Source organism: Macrosteles quadrilineatus, unplaced genomic scaffold, assembly GCF_028750875.1.
Source record: "Macrosteles quadrilineatus isolate MER2022 unplaced genomic scaffold, UCM_ALF_1.0 Scaffold_3__2_contigs__length_128488019, whole genome shotgun sequence".
Classification (NCBI taxonomy): Eukaryota; Metazoa; Arthropoda; class Insecta; order Hemiptera; family Cicadellidae; genus Macrosteles; species Macrosteles quadrilineatus.
The window spans coordinates 269,562-296,270 of record NW_026542596.1 but is presented as its reverse complement, the minus strand read 5'-3'; the positions used below and the strand labels follow the sequence as shown (position 1 = coordinate 296,270).

Here is a 26,709-nt window from a genome sequence, read left to right as displayed (position 1 = left end):
TGGCTGCCCAGTGTAATAAGATCCGTAAGCTACACAGGAGCGCGACCAGACCGAGCAGGCAGTGGTTGCCTGTGCGGTCGCCGGGCTTGGCAACCAGCCGGCAGCCAAACAGTGGCTGTGCAACTGGCTGCCCTCGTGTAATAAGCTCCATAAGAACCAATGCCCAGTGACTAACTGGCCGACTGGCTGCCCGGCTGGCTGCGCAAGTTGGCTGCCTCGTCTAATAAGGGCCTTATATGAGTGCGGAGTAATTTATCCAAAACTTTAGCTAACTTGTAGGAAGGTGCAGATGTAAAATTAACTAGGGGTCTAAAGGGCATACTGTCTTTGTGGATTTTTGGCAGTCCTCTTAGTACCGGTGCTCGTGGCTTAATCATTTTAAGGTGGTTGGACTTTTTGCCATCGAAGATGTGTTTGGTCCTGTTTAGAGTTGTTTTTAATATAGTCTGGAATTTGTCAGTTGGATCAGAATTAATTTCTTGGATGTCATTTTTATTTTAAAAATCAAAAACCTTCTCTTTGTAATCACTTAGTTTCAAAATTACTATTGACTGACCTTTGTCTGCTTTAGTGATGATGCATTGGTTACTAATTAATTTTTCTTTAATGCTTTTTATGATTTTAATTCCATTATCAAAACCGTTTTTATGATTTTTGACATTCAGAGTTGATTTAATTTTCTTATCAATGACATGTCTAACATAGTTTCTTGCGTCTTCATTGTTGTTCATTGTCTTCATTGTTGATTATTATCAACAAATATTGTAGATTGTAGGCTTTATTTCGTTCATAGTTTTTTTTGTTAAAAATGATACAAAATTGGACTTTTCTGAAATTAGAAGGAGATTCCTGCCATCTAAAAAGTCTTTAATTAATGATAAGCCAATATTGGATGATAGGAAATTATGAAGTGACAGACTCATGACATCCAAGATATCGGATGCTGGGCTTCAAAGGGTTAAAGAGATGTATAAAAACCAACGATGTAAAGAACTACTGGATTGCGCTCTCAGTGGCGTAGCGGGCGCTGTTTTCGGTCTTGCTTCCCCCACTCTCTACTGGCAAGATAGCGGCGGCGTACCTCACGTGCATGCTAGCTGTCACCCATTTCAACAATTGTTTGATGTAACAACAGTGTGTGGTTTTTTTAAAACTGTGATTAAAATGAATCAATATCTTTAATTGTACGCTAAGTATGTGTTTAAAATGGTCTTGTTTCGCTTACAACAGCACCAACATAGTACAGAAAGGCAGTGGTATTTCGTTTCACGTGTAAAGTACTTAATCTAATAGTTTATAAACAAGGTGTCTTGTCCGAGTAAGTGATTCATTAACTCGTTACAGCATGTTTAACTTAACTGAAATATGTATTTGTTTTTATTTTGTTGATAGGGTTAAACTAAAACTGTACATTGTAAAACATGCACAATGAAATAAATGCGTCCGGGCTTATTTTCTTAGAGGGCAGTCAACACCATGGGTTATGATAGTAGGTTGGGTTGATATTCATTAGACATAATGTACTATTCACATCTTGTGCAATAAATCCCAACTAAAAAAAGAAAAGGGCAATTTGAGTTATTATACTCAACTAACTGATTATGTAACTAAAGGTAAGCTCATTAAGGCACACGAAGATGTTTTAAGGTAGTTAAGTACGTTTACAATGTATTAGTCAGCTTCAACATAAAGTAAACTTTAACACAAAAAGACAATTTGTAGCCGCGTGTTCCTATTTTGTGGCCTTGTGGGCACTATTTTTTAAGGGATACGTCGAGAATATTTCTTTTGAGGAAGACACCCATGAATTGCAATTGATTAAGTTTATTTGTGTCCTTTTTTATCAAAATATATTGCCACCACTCAGCTAAACAAAAAAGTATCACGTTTAAGCCTAACATAGGTCTCCGACAGAAACTCACCAAAATTATTTTATTCAAAAATATTTAATGTTTTTTTCATTCATACATCGAATATTACCTCTAAATGTTGTACTTAATATCCATTCTTTGCAATTACTTATTATTTTACCATGTTTAGTTTTGAACTAGTCATATCAGTTGTGCGAAAAACATCTAAAATCAAGTATCGTTAATTTGTAGTTTTAAAGAGTTCAAGTGGGTTATTCTATGCAAGAAAGAAAACATACATTAAGTTTTTAATTGTAGAAAGAGTTTGGCATGCATTAGTAATTTTTCATCCCTACATATTTAAACAGAGCAGCATCTACATCTAAAAAGGTGTGTTTAATACGGCGAGTGCATGGGCTGCACCGGCTTCTTCCAGTAGAGAGTGGGGGAACGCCGGACCGCGCGGCCAACACTGAGCCAGCGATCCATGAGTTGTTTATATCGTTGATAAAAACACACAAAATAGCAGAATTATAATGTGTGTAGCCTATTGAAACAATGTATCATTGTGTTTTAAATGATTTTGTTACAAATCAGGAACATTTGCACGATGAAGAGGGAGATGAAGAGAACAAACCTGCATTGATCTACAAAACTGTCATCTCTAAAGAAGAACAGTCCATACTAGACAGGTGATGTACTGTTAACAGTTAAAACATCTATGTAGGTTTTTTGGTCAATTATTCAGGCGCAAGAATTGATAATTGATAATTGAAGAAACAACTCTGGTGGTATAACTTTTAATTGAGTGTAATTGAATTTACTAAAAGAAGCTATAATACCCCCGCCGCAGCAAACCTGCAGACTAAGCGAATTTCAATTTACCTGGCTGGATTTCTACAGAATATTCCCTGAAAATGGTCATATCTTTTTCCTATTTAAATAACATTAATTTTAATGAGTACCTAGGTTTCCTGCTACAGGGAAGGTATTGAGGTGTGTTTTTTTTTATTGAAATGTTGATAGCTTTAATGTTAGTGATAAGCCAATTCCTGAATTGGTCGATAAAATTTTAAAACGAGAAAAAACCAACATATTCGGGAAATAAATTCTTTATGCATTTACCTAAAAAATATAGTCTGAAAAGAATATTGAAAAATTTAAGAAGAAACTCAAAGAGTTCGTAGTAAACAAACCTGTTCTATTTCTTATTTAGATAAAAATTAAAAGATCAAAAGAAACTAAACTGTTTTTAATCAAGACACAAATACAAGACAATATTATTAAAGAAAGTAAATAAAAACATATGGTGAAATAATAATTAAACTAGTGGAACCCCGTCGAAATCGACGGTTAATCTTGAGGTTTTATGTAAATTCAGCTAACTGCGTTCGATAGAGTGAAGTCATTAAAATCTTAGTTATATGAAAGGAGGATAAGCAATAATAAGTACGACGATTGTGTTCCCTAAAAAACATGATTGATGAATTCGTTTAACACAATATTTCCTACCTTTCTTTTTATCCGCTTTAGGTTGCCCAAAAGGTTTTTTAGGAGTCTTATAATTGTTTGTTCATGAGTTTGTTTCATACCAAAGCCACTTTCACTATATGGGAGAATGAGTTCATATAATTAGTCTATCATGTTACGGAAAGAGTCAATATTTATTACTAACCACTAATTCCATCTGCTTTAGGAAAATCATTCAGATTGTATCCGGATTTATAAGTAAATCTTCATCTTTTTTTAGCGAATTTCCCTATAGGGAAGTAGCTATTACTGTAGGTGGCACGGTAAGACCTAGACCCGGGACCGATTTACTTTTTCATTTTGATGTCCCCAGAGGCCAAAAACACCATTCGTTCAAATTTTTATATATGTATATATATATATATAGACATATATATATATATATATATATATATATATATACGTCCGTGAACGCGATAACTTGAGTAATTTTTGTCCGATTTTGATGAAATTTGGTTTAAAGGTGTAAAGCGGGATAAACTTGAATGAGTTCGCGAACCAGCACGATCGGACCATGGGAACGGGGCTTTACGGGGGGTTTCATGGGGTAAAAATAGGTTTTTCTCACTTTTGACCCTCAAAACACAGAATTTCCCGATTTCTCTTTAGACCTTTTTAAAGAGCTTAAAAAAACAAATAATTTAGTATATAAAAGTATTTTTGTTTGATTATTATTTAGTAACGGAGAAAATTTAAAAAAATGTAAATTTAAAATTCCCATGTTATTCTTATGGAGAATATTGTCAAATGTTGTAGTTTGCTTGTTTATGGATATATTTTCATCAAACTTGGCAAATTGATTTATTTTGTACTAAGCTATCAATATTTTACTCAAAAACACACTTTATTAGTTTCCTTGTAGCAGCAAACCTAGGTACTCGTTAAACCTAATGTTATTAAAATATATTTAACTGAAAATCAATTCAGACAAATGGAAATTTGCTTAGTCGGCAGGTTTGCTGCGGCGGGGGTATTTATAAAAATATCTGATTCTCCAGAAAGCAGTAACATTCTTACTTTGATCTCAGCAATTTTAAATCCTTCTCTTGCCACATCGACCCATGTATTTAATCATCCTGTTCTTACTTGATAATTCATTAACTTATGGGGTAGTTTTGCCTTGGCCATATAAATCACATAAAGCTGTGCATGTATTTCGTGGATTGGAATGAACCATAATTGTAGGAAATTTTATCACAAATCTTGAACATTTGCGGAACCAAATCCATAACCTAGTCCAGCATTGGTAACAAATTATGCAAATGCGATGAGATGTGATGACACTGTTGTGTTTCCGAATGTTTTGTATGTAGTGAGGTTTAGATGCGTTGTTCAACCTAGCTACATGTGTACATCAAAGTAAAAAACTGCAAGTAAAAAATCAAAGTAAACTGTGTACACATCTTTTTTAAATACCTGAATTGACATTAGTTCACCTACTTTACCAAAACCATAGACTCCGTAGTTAGTCTATTCCAAAACTTGAACACAGCTCTCATCCTCAAGGTACTCATCTATGACAACCCGATTATCAAAAACTGTTATAATAAATGAATCTCAGGTGTTCTTTCTGGAATTTAAAAATAAATGGTGATTGAAAGTAGGAAAAAAAGGCAAGTGCCAACCTTACAATATGTATAAGCTAACCCAATAAGGAATAGTTATATGTTCCTTTGAAATTGATAAGTCACACTTATTTCATAATTTAAAATTTTCTAAGAGCAATAAAGCATAGATTTTTGAACAAAACATTTCAAACGTATCATAAATTCATCATTTTGTTGAAACTATAAAAAACTTGCCATGCAGTGGAGAATCCATTTAAAATCATAAATAATAATGTAAACATTTAATTTTTACAGTTTCAGTAGACCTTTGAATACAATTTTAATGTTAACAGCTGGTCCATTAAAAGTAGTGTAAAATTATCCATATGGTCGAATTGTAAACAAAATTGCAGAGTGAACTTTAAAGGCATCTGGGGCAGAGCCCCAAGGAAATTTACATCGTTTCTCTTTTGAGGGCTCACCTACAGACCAATACCTTTCTTTAGACACCCCTACCAAGTTTCTACGCCCAGCCGTTCTCTCAAATTAGCTGTGACAAAAACCTCGTTTTCCTCCATAAGAATAACATGGGATGGGAATTTAAAGGCCACTGGGGCAGAGCTCCGAGGGAATTCTCCATGTTTCTCTTTTTATGGCTCATCTACAGACCAGGACCTTTCTTTAGACACCTCTACCGAGTTTCTACGCCCAGCCGTTCTCTCAAAATAGCTGTCACAAAGAAAAACAGTTTCAAATTAATATATAGATAACCATAGAGGTTGAACATCTTTCCCTTTGAGTTTTTTTTTTCAAAGTTTATTCAGGAAATCGTTTGGTTGGTCTTATAATTCTGCCTCTTGATGATTTTTTAATTGCAGCTTCTTGATTGGGAGTTGTTGATTGTGAAAAAGATTTACTGTAATCTTGGGTTGTTCTAGATGGAGTAGTAGTTGCTTTTTCAGTAGTATTTGATAGGGATGAGTTGGTTTGAGTAACAGTAGTAAATGGCAGAGTAGCTGGCATTGTATCTTTGATGGATGAATAGGATTGCTCTGTTTGCTTGTATTACCTTTGTAAGTCAAAAGGTGGTGTCGATTCCTTCTCAACGTAGTGTTTCCTGTCTTAACCCAGTATGACCTTGGTTCTTGTCCTAAGCTGATAATAATCCCCTCTCTTTTTAAGTCTTGGATATATACTTTTTGACCTACATGCAGCGATGGAAGTTCTCTTGTAGCGTAGCGTCTATTGTAGTTTCTCTTGTAAGATGCTCTGTATCTTTTTCCTTTAGTTGAGAGAGATCGGGTTTGATTTCAAGTTGTTTAGGTAAAACAGGCAGGTTATCTCGTAATGATCTATTGTATACTAGCAGAGTACCCGTCCTTCGTACGGGGTTGGAATATAAGTATAAAATGCTTATTGCAGTTATACTCAAGCTTTGCATTTGCAATAAGGGAGGACACAGATTGATAAAATTTGTTTTTTTAAATTTACAGTATTCTATAGTATTACACATCTACCATAGCCATTGTTCTACCACTTAACCTTAACAATAGAGAAAAATAAATTATCAACAATTCGCAAAATATCACAAATTATTCATGAAATGAAAAACATAAACATAACTGTAAATAATTCTACTTTGACAGTTCTCATTGCGAATCACAGTTTTTTGTTGCTGCTTAGTTCAAATTAGCTTTTTCATAAATGCAAAAAAATATAGTGCTGCGCCCTGTTGGTAAATCTTATAACTTTTTAATGCTTTTCCATATCATAGAACCAACTTTTTTAGTTGAAACAGCTGACTAAATTCTTTAATTCCCTTTAAATATGAATACTCATAAGGTTAACATGGGGAATTACAGAGCCACTGGGGCGGAGCCCGAAAGGATTTTTGAGATAAGAATATGCCTATATGTTAATCGGGAATGTAAGCTATCATCATGCCAAATTTCAGCCCAATCCGTCCAGTGGTTTATGCGTGATTGAACTTCAAACAAACAAACAAACAAACAAACACACAAACTTTCACATTTATAATATTAGTAAGATTAGTTGAGCAGGACTGTATCCATTTGTGGATAAGGGTGTATTGCGATAAGTCAGGAGAGCTAAATATGGATCTTCTTTTAGCGAATTTCCCTATAGGGAAGTAGCTATTACCGTAGGTCTCATGGTAAGACTTAGGCCCGGGACCGATTTACTTTTTCATTTTGATGTCCCCAGAGGCCAAAAACACCACTCGTTCAAATTTTTATATATGTATATATATATATATATATGTGTCCGTGAACACGATAACTTGAGTAATTTTTATCCGATTTTGATGAAATTTGGTTTGAAGGTGTAAGGCGGGATAAACTTGAATGAGTTCGCGATCTAGCATGATCGGACCATGGGAACAGGGTTTTATGGGGGGTTTTATGGGGTAAAAATAGGTTTTTCTCACTTTTGACCCTCAAAACACAAAAATTCCCAATTTTTCTCTAACCTTCTTAAAGAGCTTAAAAAAACAAACAATTCAGTATATCAAAGTATTTTTGTACAGTTATTGGTTACGGAGAAAAATAAAAAAATGGTAAATTTAAAATTCCCATGTTATTCTTATGGAGAATATTGTAAAATGTTGTAGTTTGCTTGTTTATGGATATCTTTTGATCAAACTTGGCAAATATATTCATTTTATACTAAGCAATAATTATTTTACTTAAAACACACACTTTATTAGTTTCCTTGTAGCAGCAAACCTAGGTACTCGTTAAACCTAATGTTATTTAAATAGATCAATTGAAAATCAATTCAGCCAAATGGAAATTCGCTTAGGCGTCAGGTTTGCTGCGGCGGGGGTATTTTTTCTTTAGTACACTTTTTGCTATTTTGACTGCAGCTTCAGCTGTACCGTTACTTTAGTGGTAGCTTGGGCTGCTCGTCACAAGTTTAAAGTTATAGCTTTGAGCGAACTTTTTTAATTCAGTGTTTTCAAGACCAGTGTATCTGGAAGCAAACTGTGTGCCACAATCTGACCGCAGCTCAATTGTTATACCGTGACGGCAAAAAACAGATTTGCATTTCTCGATTATTTCAGCAGTTGACAGGTTTTTTAATGTAGCTATTTCGAAATAACGGGAAAAACAGTCAGTGATTACTACGAACCATGTTCCTTCGAGTTTGAAGAGATCAATCGCTGCCTTTTCCCAAGGACGGGAGTGACATTCCCGGCCACCACATACTATTGTTGGCCCTAAGTCGACATTTAGTAATTCCTAGGTGACCTGTGTGTATTCTTGTCAACATTTCTTGTCTAAGAGTTTCCAGGATTATGCTATTATGAAGTGAAGTCCGGGCGCAGCATCGGACTTATGTTTGGTCTCATGTGGCGTCCCACACGGATCGATTCTGGGTCCTTTGCTGTTCTTATGTTACATAACCGGACTTCCTGATGTGCTACAGACTGTTCCCTATAGTAATTTATGTTTATATGCAGACGACGCAAATTTAAAAATCTCAGCAAAGAACCAAAATGAAATTCAATATTAAAGTTTTATAGAACTAGCTAATATAAAGCAATACAGTAGACTCCCTCTTATCCGGACACCTTTTAACCGGACATCGGTTTAACCAGACTACACTCGGCGGAAATGACTTCTCTTTAACCGGACAATTTTTATCAGCACATTGGTTTAACCGGACTAGATCGGCAGGAAGTGAGTGGTACTGAAACGACTGTTCTCGTGGGAAAGATTTGAGACCAGTGATCACGTGTCTAAATACAATGCTCTCATAAATTTAAGTCGAATATCACAGTAAACAGTCCGTTTTAACGAGTTTTTGGGGACGTCTGTTTAACCGGAAAACCCGTTATCCGGACTGGCCTCGGTCCCAAGGAGTCCGGATAAGAGGGAGTCTACTGTACTTCAATAATAATAGTCTTTTGTTAAATCCAAATAAAACTAAATTTATCACATTTATCACATTCATTAGAAATCCACTTACAGTTAGTATGTTGTCTTGAGAGAGTTGATGGAAAGAATGTATTAAAATAATGCATAAATATTTCATAAAAAACATCATACTTGCATTCCACAGTACATAAATAAAGATTAAGCCATATATTTAGCTTTTTATTTTAACAGTAACTGTTAACTGTAAACTGTTTATGACTTACTTTACTATCAATCAAATAACAATGAATTACTAATGTTTACACTCACTACATATAGGTTAGCAGGAAAGCCTGAGAAGCCTCCAAACTCAGCTTATAGCCTTTTTTCAAGACTGATGCTCCAAGACAAAGACAAACACTTTGTTGATGGAGAACCAAAAAACAGGATGAAGGAAGTTGCTTCCATGTGGAAAGAATTGCCGGATGATCAAAAAAAGATGTACGCAGAAAGAGTTCAGCATGTACGTATATTGTGTATCTAATTTTTTAAAGTATATCTTGTATTCAAATCTGCTTTATTTCCAAAAAATGTTTACAATATATACATATACAAAAAAACGAACAATAGTCCCGCATAGGCCGTAAAAGACCTGTGCGCGGGACGAGCTCTATTACAAATTAGAAATATTCTTAAAAATTAAAACTAAATTAATCAAAATAATATTTACAACTAAGCTATGAGACAGCTACAGGAACAGTTAATGCTAAATAAAAGGTAGTCGAGTGAATGGAGTTGCAGTTACTGATATATGTACGCTAAATATTGTTTGGTGTACCTGTGTATAATTATTGTTAGGTATTGTTAGGTATTGTATACTGAACCGATAAGTGTCTCAGACTGATCGAGCCCAATCTCCATATGTAATTTATATTAATTAAAAAAATATATATTTTCATTAACATTGTGCGGTGTAGTTAATTATAAGAGAGGAAAAATTGAGGGTTTTTTTTAGGGATGGATGGGATTGAATTTTTAGTTTGGGACGGGGCGGGACGGGATTTTTATTTCCTTCCCGATTTTCGAGACGGGATGGGACGGGATGGGACGGGACGGGATTTTTTTCTGTGCATAAAAAGAAAGTACTGTATTGCAGTAACCAAAAATACCCCCGCCGCAGCAAACCTGTATATATTGATATATAAAAATTTGAACGAATGGTGTTTTTGGCCTCTGGGGACATCAAAATGAAAAAGTAAATCAGTCCCAGGCTTAGGTCTTACCATGACACCTATGGTAATAGCTACTTCCCTATAGGGAAATTCGCTAAAAGACATACAAAATCAATTTTTACAATTTGTGGCATTGATCTATAAAAACAAAAAAATGGGTAACAATTTAAAGGTACTGTAAGAAAGGGGATTAACCCCGTACCCACGATGCTCATCTATGCAGACACTCTGTTCACATTACACTTAGTCGACCAGTTGGTGTGAACAGAGTTGAACAGTAGCATGAGCATCGATTTACAAATTCCTTTCCCAGCTGATGTGAGCTAGGCGATGACCGGTAGGGCTGACTTCCAAGAAACACCGTTAACCTATTAGCCACACACCCTATCGGTAATCAGCCAATGAGAAGGGCTAATGATGAAGATGGAGGGGTCAAGACTCTTGGAGCTGGAGGATCTGAAGGAAAACATCGCTGAGATCACCACGGGCCACCGGAGAAAGAAGATCGGGAGTTTGGGAGTGCGTGTATCGGTGTGTGTGCTTCTGGGACAATAGACAGTATGTAGAAAGAATAAAATATCTAACTAACACTTTGTCAAACATAAAAGTCATATAATTTGTCAGTAACTAATTCTTTTATATTTTCAATTGATTTTCTTTTCTTGTAAATTTAACGTTGCAAATTAATTTATCTTATTATTGTTGTTTTTTGCATTTTCAAAGTTTTCTTTTGCTGTTGTAACACTTTTAACTTTTGTTGTTTTCGTATTTAAATTTTTGTTCATTACACGTTGAGTAACACCCTTAAGTAGTCTTATGTCTCATTAACCTAACACCTCTTCACTAAGCTAAGCGAGTGTAACATTTAGGAAACTTAAACTTAAAGTGAGGCATGGGACTCGCATGGTGGAGGCAGCCGCACGGCGAAGGCTGTCTTTTCATTTTTTAACTAAACAGTAACGATCCTACATTTAATTTAATAAATTATCTTGAAACAAATTATATGACTTGTGAATTATTTTAGTTTATTTATAGTCAATTATAGTCACTTAAGTTAATATCAGACTCACGAATCGTAAAATGTATAGGGTGTTAGTTTAAGATAAAACTTAAAGATTATGAACAAAACAATATAGGCCACTAACTCAAATAAAAACACGTATCTTAGCTAGGCCCATAACCTGTATAAAACCACCAAATGTAACAATAGCTTATGTAGGTTTGTCACATTACTAAAACTTAAAAGATAATTTATGGATTTAGATTTTGAAATTGTTAACATTGACATATATAGCTTAAACAAAACTGAGGCTTTACAACTAGCTTGTCAATATAAAATACAACTCCCACCCATCCCTGAAACCGAAACCCTAGCCAACCTAAGAACAAAATTAGCTTTCACCAAAGATGTTTTCAAGACTGCATTTAGACATCCTAGTTTTGCTGAGGCATTAACAGACTTGTTCTTTAACAACATACTAGAAGACAAAACAAAAGAACAGTTTAGAGATTTGCTAAAATTCAAGAAAATACTTCAAGAACCAACATATGACACTGCACACACTTCTGATGACCAAACACAACCTGAACCTGAACATTCACAAAAACTTTATGAAAACAGGTCAATAATAGAACACGAACAATTGTTACATAGCTTTAATTCGTTAAACTTAAATCAAGAAACCCATCAAAATCACAACCAACCAGAAACCCCTAACACATCAACACAAATAGCATCTCACCCTAAATCATATATAACCAACAAAAACATGGCTGATGAGTCAAAAGAGAAACTTCCCCTAATAAAAGCAGGCACATACTCAGGTCTTCCTTCAGAAGATGTACATGAATTTATTCAAAAATTCAATATTGCATCAAGGTGCAACCATTGGTCCGAAAAAACTAAAATTGAACTTTTCCCCACACACTTAACGTCTACCCCGTATAAATGGTTTGCACTCTACAAACATGAAAACAATGAAACTAGTTGGACAAACCTAGAGTCTGAATTTATTAAAGCATTCAGCCCAGTTGCATTAATTGATGACTTACAGACGGTCCTTGAAAATCGAACACAAGGAGAAAATGAATCTCCAATGCAATTCCTATACGAAATCATCCACCTTTCCCACAGAATAGATCCCAATATGAATGATGCAAAAATAATAAAATTCGTAATTCAGGGAATAAAACCGGAGATTTGTAATGACCTAGTGAGAATGGAAAACAACTCACTTAAACAGCTAAACGAAAATCTGCTAAAAATTGAATCTCAAAGAGCTATTAGGATTAAAAATCAGAGAAAATACCAAACCTCAGCTGAACGCGTTACCCTAATAAAACCTCAAACAAAGTCGGTAACATATGAAAATGACGAATTAGACAACTTAAAATTAGAACTTAGGGACATAAAAGATACATTATTAAGCCTCAAGGTCAAACCTGATGAAACAAACTACCCTAGGGACAACCCACACAAAGAAACTTATCATCGTTCAAGATCCACACAAAGAAGAGACATTTCCCCTCATCCCAGATATGACAGGTCAGCTGAAAAATATAGGCCCAGAAGCACTTCTCGAAACTCACAAAATTTATCGAGAAGCTCTTCACCTCACAATTCACATCACTCCAACAGACAACCTATCCCAAGAACCAGATTAAATTATAGATCACCACACCGATCACAAAACACTCCACTCTTTTGTCACATATGTAACAAAAACAATCACGCCACAGAAAATTGTTGGTACAATGCTAAAGCTAACCGTAGGAATCCAAAATACTCAAATACACCTTCCAAATTTTGTGCATATTGCAAAAGAAATAACCACACCATTGACCAGTGCTTTAGGCGTCCTGCTAAAAGGGAACAGTTTCCAAAAAACTTCTAAAGCAGGGAAGTCAACTACCACAAAATAGATATTTGGCTTCCCAAGATAAACAAATACAAACGAGATATTTCTGGAACACAACTAAACGTTTACCACATTTCAACAAATCATCAATCTTAGAAGCATCCAATAATTCAAAATGTAATATATTTTCACCATTAAGCCCTCAATACCAATACAACTTTCCAACAATTGAGGATTCGTTTCGTGTAAAACATAAAGTTAAAGTAACCCCAATAACTAAATCACTTCCTCCAAGAACCACAATAACATCAAGAAATATTCAACACACACAACTCGAGAACCAGACCAACATCATTCCTACAGCTACGGCTGAACCTAAGACGACCTTGCAGCCAGCTGATGGAGAAGATAACGCACCACAACAAACGCCTACGTCACAAGAGTCGACCCACTGCTGCCTAGGAACACCGACTCAGCAACTGACGTCACAGCACCGCACAGCTGATCAGCCCAAGACTCAAGATGTGGCACGTACATCTGTTAACTCTTCACGACCTTCAACGTCGGATGACAACAACAGCTTCAGTACGAGTACATCACTTCCAGGAACCTCTACGGATAGACACGTGGATTCATCAACTGCAGGAGTTTGTTTAACAGCTAGTGAAGCAACAAACCTTCAGAATCAAATTGACAAAGAAGTTTTCCATCAAAGTTCTAAACACCTAAATTTGAGAACCCTAATTAAATGTGATAAAAGACAATCTAAATGCACACTATCAGATATTTATGACTTAATTTTTAATGTTAAGCAAACAAAAACATTCCCTACATTGACACTAAATATTGATATACCAGAAAATGGACAGACTTATTCAGCTACCTTAGATACCGGTTGCAACTATTGCCTGATAAAATCATCAATTGTAAATAACCTATCCTTTCAAACAGATAACTTACCCTTAATTGTAGCTGCTAACGACCAACCAGTCAAAGTATTAGGAAAACTTTTACTACCAATAACAATTAATGGCTCTGTGTATCCAACCGACTTTTACGTAATTGAAGATTTGGCAACTGACGTAATCTTGGGAAATTGGTTTTTATTCCAAAACTGCATGGAATTGGATTTTAAGAAACAGGAAATCAGACTAACGAATAAAGATCAAGTTCATTGCATCACAATGGACAAATCTTGGTTACTTAATTTAAAACCGTTTGTTCTAACAACTATAGCGGAGTCTAGTAATGACATGATTGAAATTAAAGTTCCTACGGACACAGTTATTGCTCCCAAACAACACTACAAATTAATGGAAATCTTGCCAGAACATCATCAATATGAACTTGATATAGATTTAAATTACCGAGACAAAAAGAACCTCCACTTTTATATCTCATCAGAAAACGAAAATTCACAAAAGTTTATTTACGCTTACAATGCAAGTAAATCTCCAAAATGGTTAAAACAAAACGTAATATTAGGTTATTTAAAACCAAATGCCGGAGTAAAAACAAGAACATGCACACATCCACCTAAAATAAAACCACTTAATCCTTCAAAAACAATTGCACTTGACAGAAATGGCAACCCACTTGACATAAATCCAAAATTGACAGTCAATCAGCATAATAAGTTAGCAGCAATATTATCTAAATTTAGCCACATGTTTACTAACAAGACAGAAGATTTAGGTCCAGCTAAACTACCACCAGTTAAACTTAACCTAAAATCAGATGCTAAACCAGTATATCATCCTCCTTATAGGCAAAGCCTAAAAGAACGCAAAATCCTTCAAGAAGAAATCGAAAAACTAACAAAGGCAGGTATACTCGAAGAATCGCCCGAATACACAGAGTTCGCCAGCCCAATGTTCGTAATAACCAACTCTGACAGCTCATCGCGTGTAATATCTGATTTGAGATCAGTTAACAAATGTTTAGAACAACAAAATTTCCCCATAGTCTCAGTAGATTTGGTCTTGTCTTGTTTATCTGAAATGACTTATTTTACCCACTTAGATTTGAAAAACGCTTTCTTTCAGTTAGAGATAGCCCCAGAAGACAGAAAATATTTAACCGTTATCACACAAACGGGAAAGTATCAGTTTAGAAGAATGCCACAAGGATTATCCATTGCTACAGTAGCTTTCCAAAGAGCCATAACTAGAATTTTATCAAAACATTTGTATAGCAGATGCATACCATTCATTGATGACATCACCGTGTTAGGAAAAACATTTGACGAACAGTTGGAAAACATAGAAATTATTTTACAAGAGCTAAACAATGTTAACCTAAAACTAAACTCAAAAAAGTGTCAATTCATGTACGATAAAATAAACATACTTGGACATGAAGTAAGTTCTAAAGGCTGTTTGCCATTAAAAACAAATATAGAATCCATAATTAAATTTAAAACCCCAACTACCATTAAACAAGTAAGATCGTTTCTTGGAGCTGCAAATTACTTCCGTAGATTTGTTAAAAACTTTGCAAAAATATCCATGCCCTTAACAACACTCATAAAGGAATTCAACGCAACGAAGAAGTTTCAATGGACAAACGACTGTGAGACTTCATTCCAGGAACTCAAGACGATTCTCACCTCACCGCCACTTCTCAGCCACTTCGTAGAACACAGAGAGACCAGAGTGTACACAGACGCATCAAATTATGCTATAGGAGCAGTAATGACCCAGTATGATCCAGAAACATCTACAGAACATCCTATTCAGTATTTAAGTAGAAAACTAAAACCAAATGAAGTTAACTACAGCGTTTCAGAAAAAGAATTCTTATCCTTAGTCTATGCATTGGTAAAATGGAGAGAATTTTTATTTGGAAGAAAAGTAAAGGTTTTCACTGATCATTCTGCATTGCAATATTATAAATCATTTAAAGGAGCTTCATCTAGACTCACCAGACTCTCGAATTTAATATGTGACTACGACCTGGAAATTACTCACAAGGCAGGTAAATCCTTAGTCTTGCCTGACTTCTTAAGCAGAAATCCGGTTGACAAGACTATAGAAGAGGATTTCACTTTCAACCTTACTTCAGTAAGTGCCCTTCATCTCGTGGACTTGAAGAAATTGCAAGCTCAGGACGATGACCTAAAATGCATCTTACTTGCTTTGGAAAATCCTGATCTTGTGGAACAAAAGTACAGGAAAATGGCCACGTATTACAAGACGGAGAATGGTGTACTCTACCGAATGTACAACGATTCTGATCCTCACAGACATGTTATAGCAATACCACGAAAACTCGTCAACAACATCCTTCAGGAGTACCACAATTCACCGTTATCAGGAGGACATCTAAGTACATTCAAGACTCTCGGAAAAATCAAAGAAAGATATCATTGGATTGGTATGTCAACAGATGTCGAAAACTACGTGAAAACCTGCGAAAGTTGTCAGAAAAGAAAGAACTCTCCGAAGAAGAAGTATGGCTTCCTTAATCCTATCCCTCCCACTAACAAAATATTTGAACGAATCCAACTTGACATAATTGGTCCATTAAATCCTAGCAATAGATATAAATACATTTTAACAGTAACTGATGCCTGTAGTCGATTTGCATTTGCTTTCCCACTTGTAGTTGCAGATGGTAAATCAATTGTAAAATGTCTCTTAAAACTAATTTGTACTTATGGAACACCTTCTATTATACAATCAGATAGAGGTACTGAATTTAACAACAATTTGATTCGTGACTTAACCACAGCAATAGGTACATGCCAAATTCTAAGTAGTGCTTTCACACCACAAGTTAATGGACAAGTAGAAAACTTTAATAACACGTTGATAAATATGATTTCTCATTATGTAGCTGAAAAACCAAACGCATGGTCACAATACATTGACTATGTACTTTTTGCTTACAATAACAGTAAACACCAGACAACCAAGTACAAACCTTCGTACTTATTTTTAGGCTTTGAGCCAAGCTTTCCAAGTGATACTTTGTTTGTAAATCCAAATGTAGAAAAAGATCTGCTAGAAAACTTAAGAATTGTAAATGAAATTAGGGACAAAATACCTTCTATCATAGCTAGTGAACAAAAGAAAACTTTGAAAATGCAAAAAACAACAATAATAAGATAAATTAATTTGCAACGTTAAATTTACAAGAAAAGAAAATCAATTGAAAATATAAAAGAATTAGTTACTGACAAATTATATGACTTTTATGTTTGACAAAGTGTTAGTTAGATATTTTATTCTTTCTACATACTGTCTATTGTCCCAGAAGCACACACACCGATACACGCACTCCCAAACTCCCGATCTTCTTTCTCCGGTGGCCCGTGGTGATCTCAGCGATGTTTTCCTTCAGATCCTCCAGCTCCAAGAGTCTTGACCCCTCCATCTTCATCATTAGCCCTTCTCATTGGCTGATTACCGATAGGGTGTGTGGCTAATAGGTTAACGGTGTTTCTTGGAAGTCAGCCCTACCGGTCATCGCCTAGCTCACATCAGCTGGGAAAGGAATTTGTAAATCGATGCTCATGCTACTGTTCAACTCTGTTCACACCAACTGGTCGACTAAGTGTAATGTGAACAGAGTGTCTGCATAGATGAGCATCGTGGGTACGGGGTTAATCCCCTTTCTTACACCCCCCTGGTTAAAACGTCAACCTACCACCGGTTGACAATAAAAAAGAAAAAAAAAACAACTTAAGGAGATACGCGGAAACATCAATCGCGAAGGTGGGAATCGAACGGATATCTTGATGTGCGTTCCGACTCTTCTTCCCCCCTTCCTGCGACGCGACGCGATCTTGAGGATCGGCGCATTTTCTTGTTTCGTGACCCTTCCAGCGACGCGGTAGAATGAGCTGGTGGTGTATAGCTCATAGTCGCTCACGTCTTCTTTCGCCCCATCGAGTCTCCTTAAGTTAATTGATTGTTTCATTAATTTTGAACTATTTAAATTTTAGCTGTTTGTTAAGATGTTTTATTTTTTAAATTATTATTATAAATTATTTTTTGATGTTGAGATTATTAATGGTTTATTCTGGGTAACACTTTGTTACATTAATAGTCTTTTTGAGGGGTTTGAGGTTTTGTGATTAGATTCATTTTAATATTGAGTATGTGGATGAAATATGCTGAAATAATGAGTAAGATTGTTAATATTACAATCCAGACTAATAAAATGTACAAAATTACTCTTCTATCATCTAAAATGTCGGTCCAATTATTCTTTAATGTTATATGATTAAACAATTTAACAGGTTCTAGATTCTTTACAACAAAGGTGGGAGTAGTGATATTCCAATCGTCTATTATGAAGTTTGTGATGTTGTTGAATTCTGATCTATCGATCCTGTCTAGTGGGTCAACTTTGAGATAGTTTAAATTTGTCCATGAAAGAGGAATTAAATGAAAAATGGCTGGTGATTGATGGTCTCTGGAATCACAAGGAATGATAGTGTCAATGATTATTGTTTTTCCTTGGGAAACAGAACAGTCACAAGGTAATCTAATCTCTAGAGTTCCGGTTCTCATTTTTGGTATGGTTTTAATGTTGGGTTTGTTCAAACAATTGATTGTTAAGTCACTTTTTATGTTGGTGACTAGAAAAGTGTTAACTGATTTTTCTTTTACAATCACGTGATTAGGTGAATCATAGCAATGAAATTCACAGTGACTTTTTAGGTCTGAAATGTCTGTACCATTTAATAAATAAAGTGCACACATTGATGACTTGGAATATTGTAAATTGTGTCTTGGGATCAAGCAAAGGTTAGAATTGCGTTCATTGCAGTATTCATTATTTTCGGTCTCTACAATGTAAGTTGAAGTGTTCGTTTTAATGACTACAATTTTAGTCTCCGTAAGTTGGCATATTTTGTCTTCCCACATTAGAGGAATGGGGTTATAGGTGTATGATTTGTATTGCAAATTACTTTTTTGCAAGGGAATTTTGATTTGTAAAATTATATTTTCGTTTTCATAGTGACATTTGCAAATAGGAATACTGTAATAGGATTCAAGTTTCGTTAACGGAATGGCAGTGGTTAGATTTTGTTGACTCAATTTGATTTGAAGCCTAGCTAAATCTTGCTTCAAAGTCGGGGGTGGTAAAATCGATTCGGGGATTTTGTTATTTTGGCAGTCTTGTTCTATTTTATAAAGTTGGTTATAATACAAAGTTAGGTAAATGTATAGCCAAGTTTCTTGTGTGTACTTAGCTAGTTTTAAATCAAAATGTTCAGAAGTTTCATTTAAGTTTGATTTTATATTTCTGTCATAATTTTGAAATGTTTCATGGAGTGTTGTTAGTACTTTGTTGATATTTGAAGAGAAATTGTTTAATTTGGTTTCGGCTATAGTAAAGTCTCTGTGTTCATCTTTCACAAAATCTAACAGAGAATTTAGTTTATCGTCAACTTGTACTTCATTTTCCGCAAGATCATGAAGATTTGTCATGGTAGCTACATTACAACACCATTCTAAACCTCTTCCGATAAATTCAATGGAACGTTTAATTCGTTGTTGAGGTAGTTCTTTATTTAACTGAATGTTCGGGTCAAAATATCTAAGAATAAAATATCTAACTAACACTTTGTCAAACATAAAAGTCATATAATTTGTCAGTAACTAATTCTTTTATATTTTCAATTGATTTTCTTTTCTTGTAAATTTAACGTTGCAAATTAATTTATCTTATTATTGTTGTTTTTTGCATTTTCAAAGTTTTCTTTTGCTGTTGTAACACTTTTAACTTTTGTTGTTTTCGTATTTAAATTTTTGTTCATTACACGTTGAGTAACACCCTTAAGCAGTCTTATGTCTCATTAACCTAACACCTCTTCACTAAGCTAAGCGAGTGTAACATTTAGGAAACTTAAACTTAAAGTGAGGCATGGGACTCGCAGTACCTATAGTAACTTGTGACTCGCGGGTCACGGGGTGATCGTCTGTATGACTCACGGTCACGGCCCGATCGTCGGTATGACTCGCGATCACGGGGTGATAGTCTGTATGACTCACGGTCACGGCGGTCGCTATGACTGCGTCTCTTGCGTTTGCGGACCTATTGCTCGCAATAACGGCGTTATCGGCACTCGCGAAGCGGAAAAATCGCCGACGATCGGACCAATTCCCGTCCCGAAAAATTCCCGAGTTAAATGTAATCCCGTCCCGATAATCGGGAATATTTTTTTCCCGAAAAATTCCCAAAATTTCGGGACCCGTCCATCCCTAGTTTTTATATAAATGAGGATTATTTTACAAAAGAGAAAATGAGAACATGTTTGTGTTAGGTGATTCACAATGAATGAATGCAACAATAGAGATTTATATATGGTCAAGTGATGAGAATCATAGATAGACTGTTAAGGAACAAAGTCGTTTAAATTAATACTAAAACACAAAGACAACTTGACTGAATAAACATGTTGGTGGAGACAACCATTGTATGGAGTTCGCCTATTGGGTCTGATGATGATTAGAGTGTCCGATCGAAATCGATCACCACTTACCATTTTTTAGCGAATTTCCCAATAGGGAATAAGCTATTACCGTAGTACTCATGGTAAGACATGGACGCGGGTTAGATTTTTTTTTCGTTTTGAGGTCCCTAGAGGCAAAAACACCATCCGTTCAAATTCATATATATATATGTGTCCGTTAGCACGATAACTCTAGCAAAAATGGTCCGATTTTGATTAAATTTGGTATAAACGTGTAAACCTACATTTATTCGAACGAGTTCGCGAACCAGCATGATCGGACTATGGGAACGGGGGTTTACAGGGGGTTTTATGGGGCAAAAATAGGTTTTCCCATTTTTGACCCAAAAAACATAAAATTTAGCAATTTCTTTCCAAACCATTTTGTAGAGCTTAAAAAAACAAATAATTTAGTATATTGAAGCGTTATTATGCGCCTAATGGTTACGGAGAAAATAAAAAAAATTGTAAATTTAAAATTCCCATATTATTCTTATGGAGAACAAGTAAACTGTTGTAGTTTGCTTGTTTATGAACACATTGATCACAGTTGGAAAATGTTTTTATTTCTTACTAACTATTAACATTAAAAAAAAAAAAAAAAAAAAAAAAACTGTTTTACCCTCCCTGATGCAGCAAACCTAAGTACTAGTTAAACTAATTCTATTCAAATAGGAAATAAATGTTATATTTTTAAGTAGACATTTTAGTGTAAATCCAATGAGGCAAATGGAAATTCACTTAGTCTGCAGGTTTGCTGCCGCGGGGGTATTTTGTATATTACCATCTTGTGAGTAACAGTATAAGCGTAAATATATGTTTTAAGTAGGGATGGACGGAATTGAATTTTTAGTTCGGGACGGGATTTTTATTTCCTTCCCGATTTTCGAGACGGGACGGGACGGGATTTTTTTCTGTGCATAAAAAGAAAGTACTGTATTGCAGTTACCAAAAATACCCCCGCCGCAGCAAACCTGTATATATTGATATATAAAAATTTGAACGAATGGTGTGTTTGGCCTCTGGGGACATCAAAATGAAAAAGTAAATCAGTCCCAGGCTTAGGTCTTACCATGACACCTATGGTAATAGCTACTTCCCTATAGGGAAATTCGCTAAAAGACATACAAAATCAATTTTTACAATTTGTGGCACTGATCTATAAAAACAAAAAAATGGGTAACAATTTAAAGGTACCTATAGTAACTTGTGACTCGCGGGTCACGGGGTGATCGTCTGTATGACTCACGGTCACGGGGCAATCGTCGTCACGACTCGCGATCACGGGGTGATAGTCTGTAAATCAGTCCCAGGCTTAGGTCTTACCATGACACCTATGGTAATAGCTACTTCCCTATAGGGAAATTCGCTAAAAGACATACAAAATCAATTTTTACAATTTGTGGCATTGATCTATAAAAACAAAAAAATGGGTAACAATTTAAAGGTACCTATAGTAACTTGTGACTCGCGGGTCACGGGGTGATCGTCTGTATGACTCACGGTCACGGCCCGATCGTCGGTATGACTCGCGATCACGGGGTGATAGTCTGTATGACTCACGGTCACGGCGGTCGCTATGACTGCGTCTCTTGCGTTTGCGGACCTATTGCTCGCAATAACGGCGTTATCGGCACTCGCGAAGCGGAAAAATCGCCGACGATCGGACCAATTCCCGTCCCGAAAAATTCCCGAGTTAAATGTAATCCCGTCCCGATAATCGGGAATATTTTTTTCCCGAAAAATTCCCAAAATTTCGGGACCCGTCCATCCCTAGTTTTTATATAAATGAGGATTATTTTACAAAAGAGAAAATGAGAACATGTTTGTGTTAGGTGATTCACAATGAATGAATGCAACAATAGAGATTTATATATGGTCAAGTGATGAGAATCATAGATAGACTGTTAAGGAACAAAGTCGTTTAAATTAATACTAAAACACAAAGACAACTTGACTGAATAAACATGTTGGTGGAGACAACCATTGTATGGAGTTCGCCTATTGGGTCTGATGATGATTAGAGTGTCCGATCGAAATCGATCACCACTTACCATTTTTTAGCGAATTTCCCAATAGGGAATAAGCTATTACCGTAGTACTCATGGTAAGACATGGACGCGGGTTAGATTTTTTTTTCGTTTTGAGGTCCCTAGAGGCAAAAACACCATCCGTTCAAATTCATATATATATATGTGTCCGTTAGCACGATAACTCTAGCAAAAATGGTCCGATTTTGATTAAATTTGGTATAAACGTGTAAACCTACATTTATTCGAACGAGTTCGCGAACCAGCATGATCGGACTATGGGAACGGGGGTTTACAGGGGGTTTTACGGGGTAAAAATAGGTTTTCCCATTTTTGACCCAAAAAACATAAAATTTAGCAATTTCTTTCCAAACCATTTTGTAGAGCTTAAAAAAACAAATAATTTAGTATATTGAAGCGTTATTATGCGCCTAATGGTTACGGAGAAAATAAAAAAAATTGTAAATTTAAAATTCCCATATTATTCTTATGGAGAACAAGTAAACTGTTGTAGTTTGCTTGTTTATGAACACATTGATCACAGTTGGAAAATGTTTTTATTTCTTACTAACTATTAACATTAAAAAAAAAAAAAAAAAAAAAAAAAAAACTGTTTTACCCTCCCTGATGCAGCAAACCTAAGTACTAGTTAAACTAATTCTATTCAAATAGGAAATAAATGTTATATTTTTAAGTAGACATTTTAGTGTAAATCCAATGAGGCAAATGGAAATTCACTTAGTCTGCAGGTTTGCTGCCGCGGGGGTATTTTGTATATTACCATCTTGTGAGTAACAGTATAAGCGTAAATATATGTTTTAAGTAGGGATGGACGGAATTGAATTTTTAGTTCGGGACGGGATTTTTATTTCCTTCCCGATTTTCGAGACGGGACGGGACGGGATTTTTTTCTGTGCATAAAAAGAAAGTACTGTATTGCAGTTACCAAAAATACCCCCGCCGCAGCAAACCTGTATATATTGATATATAAAAATTTGAACGAATGGTGTGTTTGGCCTCTGGGGACATCAAAATGAAAAAGTAAATCAGTCCCAGGCTTAGGTCTTACCATGACACCTATGGTAATAGCTACTTCCCTATAGGGAAATTCGCTAAAAGACATACAAAATCAATTTTTACAATTTGTGGCACTGATCTATAAAAACAAAAAAATGGGTAACAATTTAAAGGTACCTATAGTAACTTGTGACTCGCGGGTCACGGGGTGATCGTCTGTATGACTCACGGTCACGGGGCAATCGTCGTCACGACTCGCGATCACGGCGCGATCGTCGGTATGACTCGCGGTCACTGCACGATCATCGGTATGACTCCGCGGTCACGGCGCGATCGTCGTCATGACTCGCGGTCACGGCATGATCGTCGGAATGACTCGTGATCACGGCTCGATCGTCAGCATGACTCTGCGGTCACAGCGCGATCGTCGTCATGACTCGCGGTCACGGCATGATGAAGGGTATGATGAAGTTCCTGGACCAATAATTAAAAAAGCAAAAGAAGTATTGATTAAACCCATTACATTTTTGATCAATTCATCATTGATAACTGGAATTTTTCCACAAATATTGAAAATAACAAAAATTAAACCAATTTTTAAAAAAGGGAAGTCATCAGAAGTTGATAATTTTAGACCAATTGCTCTAATCACTATATTTTCAAAAATTTTTGAAAGAGTTGTTGCGAACCAGCTGATTGAGTACCTTGAAACTAACAAGTTGTTTGATTGTTGCCAGCATGGTTATCGTAAAGGAAGGTCAGTGGTAACTGCAGCAACAGAGTTTATTGAATCTGTGATCGACTCAGTTGATAAAGGCAAGAAAGTTGTAGGCATATTTATGGACTTGAGTAAAGCCTTTGATAGCATTAATCATGGGACTTTATTACATAAATTGAAATTGTTTGGGATTGAAGGGAAAGAATATAATTGGCTTAGTACATATTTATGTAACCGACAACAGTTTGTAGAAATTTTAAATTTAAATAACAATAGATTGCTCAAATACAAATCCACTCTTAAACAGGTAATAAGAGGTGTTCCTCAAGGGTCCATATTAGGACCTTTGTTATTCACATGCTACATAAAAGACATGCCAAAATTACATAATAATTATAGCTTATGTCTTTATGCTGATGACGCTAATCTTCAAATAAATAGGCACTCTATTGAGGAGGTTGAGTTGTCATCATTTTCAAACCTGGCTCTTTTAAATCAGTTTTTCCAAAATAATAGTTTAGTACTAAACTCTGCTAAAACAAATTTCATTGAATTCAAAACTTATAAAAATATGCTGTCACCTACCATCATTCTAAATGAAACTGAATTAGAGAAGGTGTATGAATCTAAATTTTTAGGATTAACTATAGACAGCAACTTGTCTTGGAACAGCCATGTCAATAATCTAGTTTCTAAATTAAACTCTGGGGTATATGCACTAAGGAGGCTCTCAAAAATTCGTTCAACAGAGACTCTGAAAATAGTGTATTTCGCCTATATTCATTCAAATATCGCCTTTGGTCTTTCATTATATGGGGCAACTTCCATTCAAAATTTGAACAAAATACTAAAAATTCAGGAACAATCAATTCAGATTATATTAAAATTAAATTATAATGAATCAGTAAAACTCTTTTTTTCTAAAATTGGTATCATGACTGTATATGCAATGTACATTTATGAAACTATAATTTCTGTGAAAAACCGTCAGGACCAACTTCATTTTGTTGGAGATACTCATAATTATAATACAAGATTCAGGAATAGAATTGGCATTGACAAACATAAACTTGGATTTTATGAAAAAAAAGCCAATGTATATGGGGTCAAAATTTTATAATATGTTACCAAAAGCCATTAAATCTGAGAAAAATATTAATAAATTCAAAAATCAACTAAAAAAATATCTTATTGATTTAACATTATATTCTTTCTCCGAATTCCCATGTAAAAATGATGTGTAAGGAAAGTTTTTAGTTCTGTTTTTCTTTTCATGCCGATAACTATATCTTTTGTTTTAACAGCCTTAGTATTAACCAATCTTAGTTATAATGTATCTTAGTATTAATTAATATTGACACCATTCTATGTACAGAGTACTAATATTGAATAAAGATTTTATTGATTGATTGATTGATTGCACGACACGGCGCGATCGTCGGTATGACTCGCGGTCACGGCGCGATCGTCGGTATGACTCCGCGGTCACGGGGTTATCGTCGGTATGACTCGCGGTCACGGCGCGATCGTCAGTATGACTCACGATCACGGCTCGATCGTCAGCATGACTCCGCTCGTCGGTATGACTCGCGGTCACGGCGCGATCGTCGTCATGACTCGCGGTCACGGCACGATCGTTGGTATGACTTCGTCTCTTGCGTTTGCGGACCTATCGCTCGCAATAACGGCGTTATCGGCACTCGCGAAGCGGAAAAATAGCCGACGATCGGACCAAATCCCGTCCCGAAAAATTCCCGAGTTAAATGTAATCCCGTCCCGATAATCGGGAATATTTTTTTCCCGAAAAATTCCCGAAATTTCGGGACCCGTCCATCCCTAGTTTTAAGTGTTATAAGACGTTTCGTTTATTTACTTTCCATTATTATGCCACACATGCGGTGTACGATGATGATGTTTCTGTGAACGTGGGAGATGCTCAATATTTTGCTAAAATTGTTGAGGATGATGATTATATTTCTATAACCCCGGGAAGCAAACAGGATTTTACGGCGGTCACAAAAAAAACAAAAAAAAAACGTTGATGTCCCTATAACAGTAGGAATTGTTCTCAGTATTACTAAAATATATTTTTGTGTCTTTTTACTGCCTGAGGTTTCATTCAGGTGAAATATTTGTCTCTCTTAACTTTTTAAATTAAACTAGCTGTAACCCGCGGGCTTTGCCCCGTTTAACTTCTTAATTTTCAAGATGATCTCGTTTGCATGGCTCAATCACGTCCTGGTTGAAGTTCGTTCGCTACGCTCACTCACCTTTAGGTTGGAGCTTGTTCGCTACGCTCACTCACCTTTAAGTCGCGGTCACACTAGGCTGTTTAGCTGCTAACCAGCCGCTGGTAATATCACCAGCAGCCAGCTGGATCTGAAGGGTTCACATTATACAACTACTAGCCGCTAGTACAGTTGCTCCTTATGACTTGAAAACATTATGTTGTGTATGTGTTTTCACCATATCATCTATTGACACCACTCTTCTTTGGTATTTTTTATAAACTTCATTTCGATACGTATCGCGTAAACTTTTTTTTTTTTCTTCAATGCTGCTTTAAGTCCTTGTTCTTCAA

At 35.6% G+C, this 26,709-nt stretch overlaps 1 protein-coding gene across 1 annotated transcript in view; it reads left to right on the top strand.

Annotated features, from left to right (window-relative positions):
• The window catches only part of LOC128990431 (nucleolar transcription factor 1-like), a 158,479-nt gene that overhangs the window by 42,037 nt on the left and 89,733 nt on the right, over positions 1-26,709 (top strand). The window contains exons 9-10 of the mRNA XM_054412793.1: positions 2,448-2,542; positions 9,145-9,328. Of these exons, the coding sequence (XP_054268768.1) occupies positions 2,448-2,542; positions 9,145-9,328 (279 nt within the window). The remainder of the gene's footprint in view (positions 1-2,447; positions 2,543-9,144; positions 9,329-26,709) is intronic.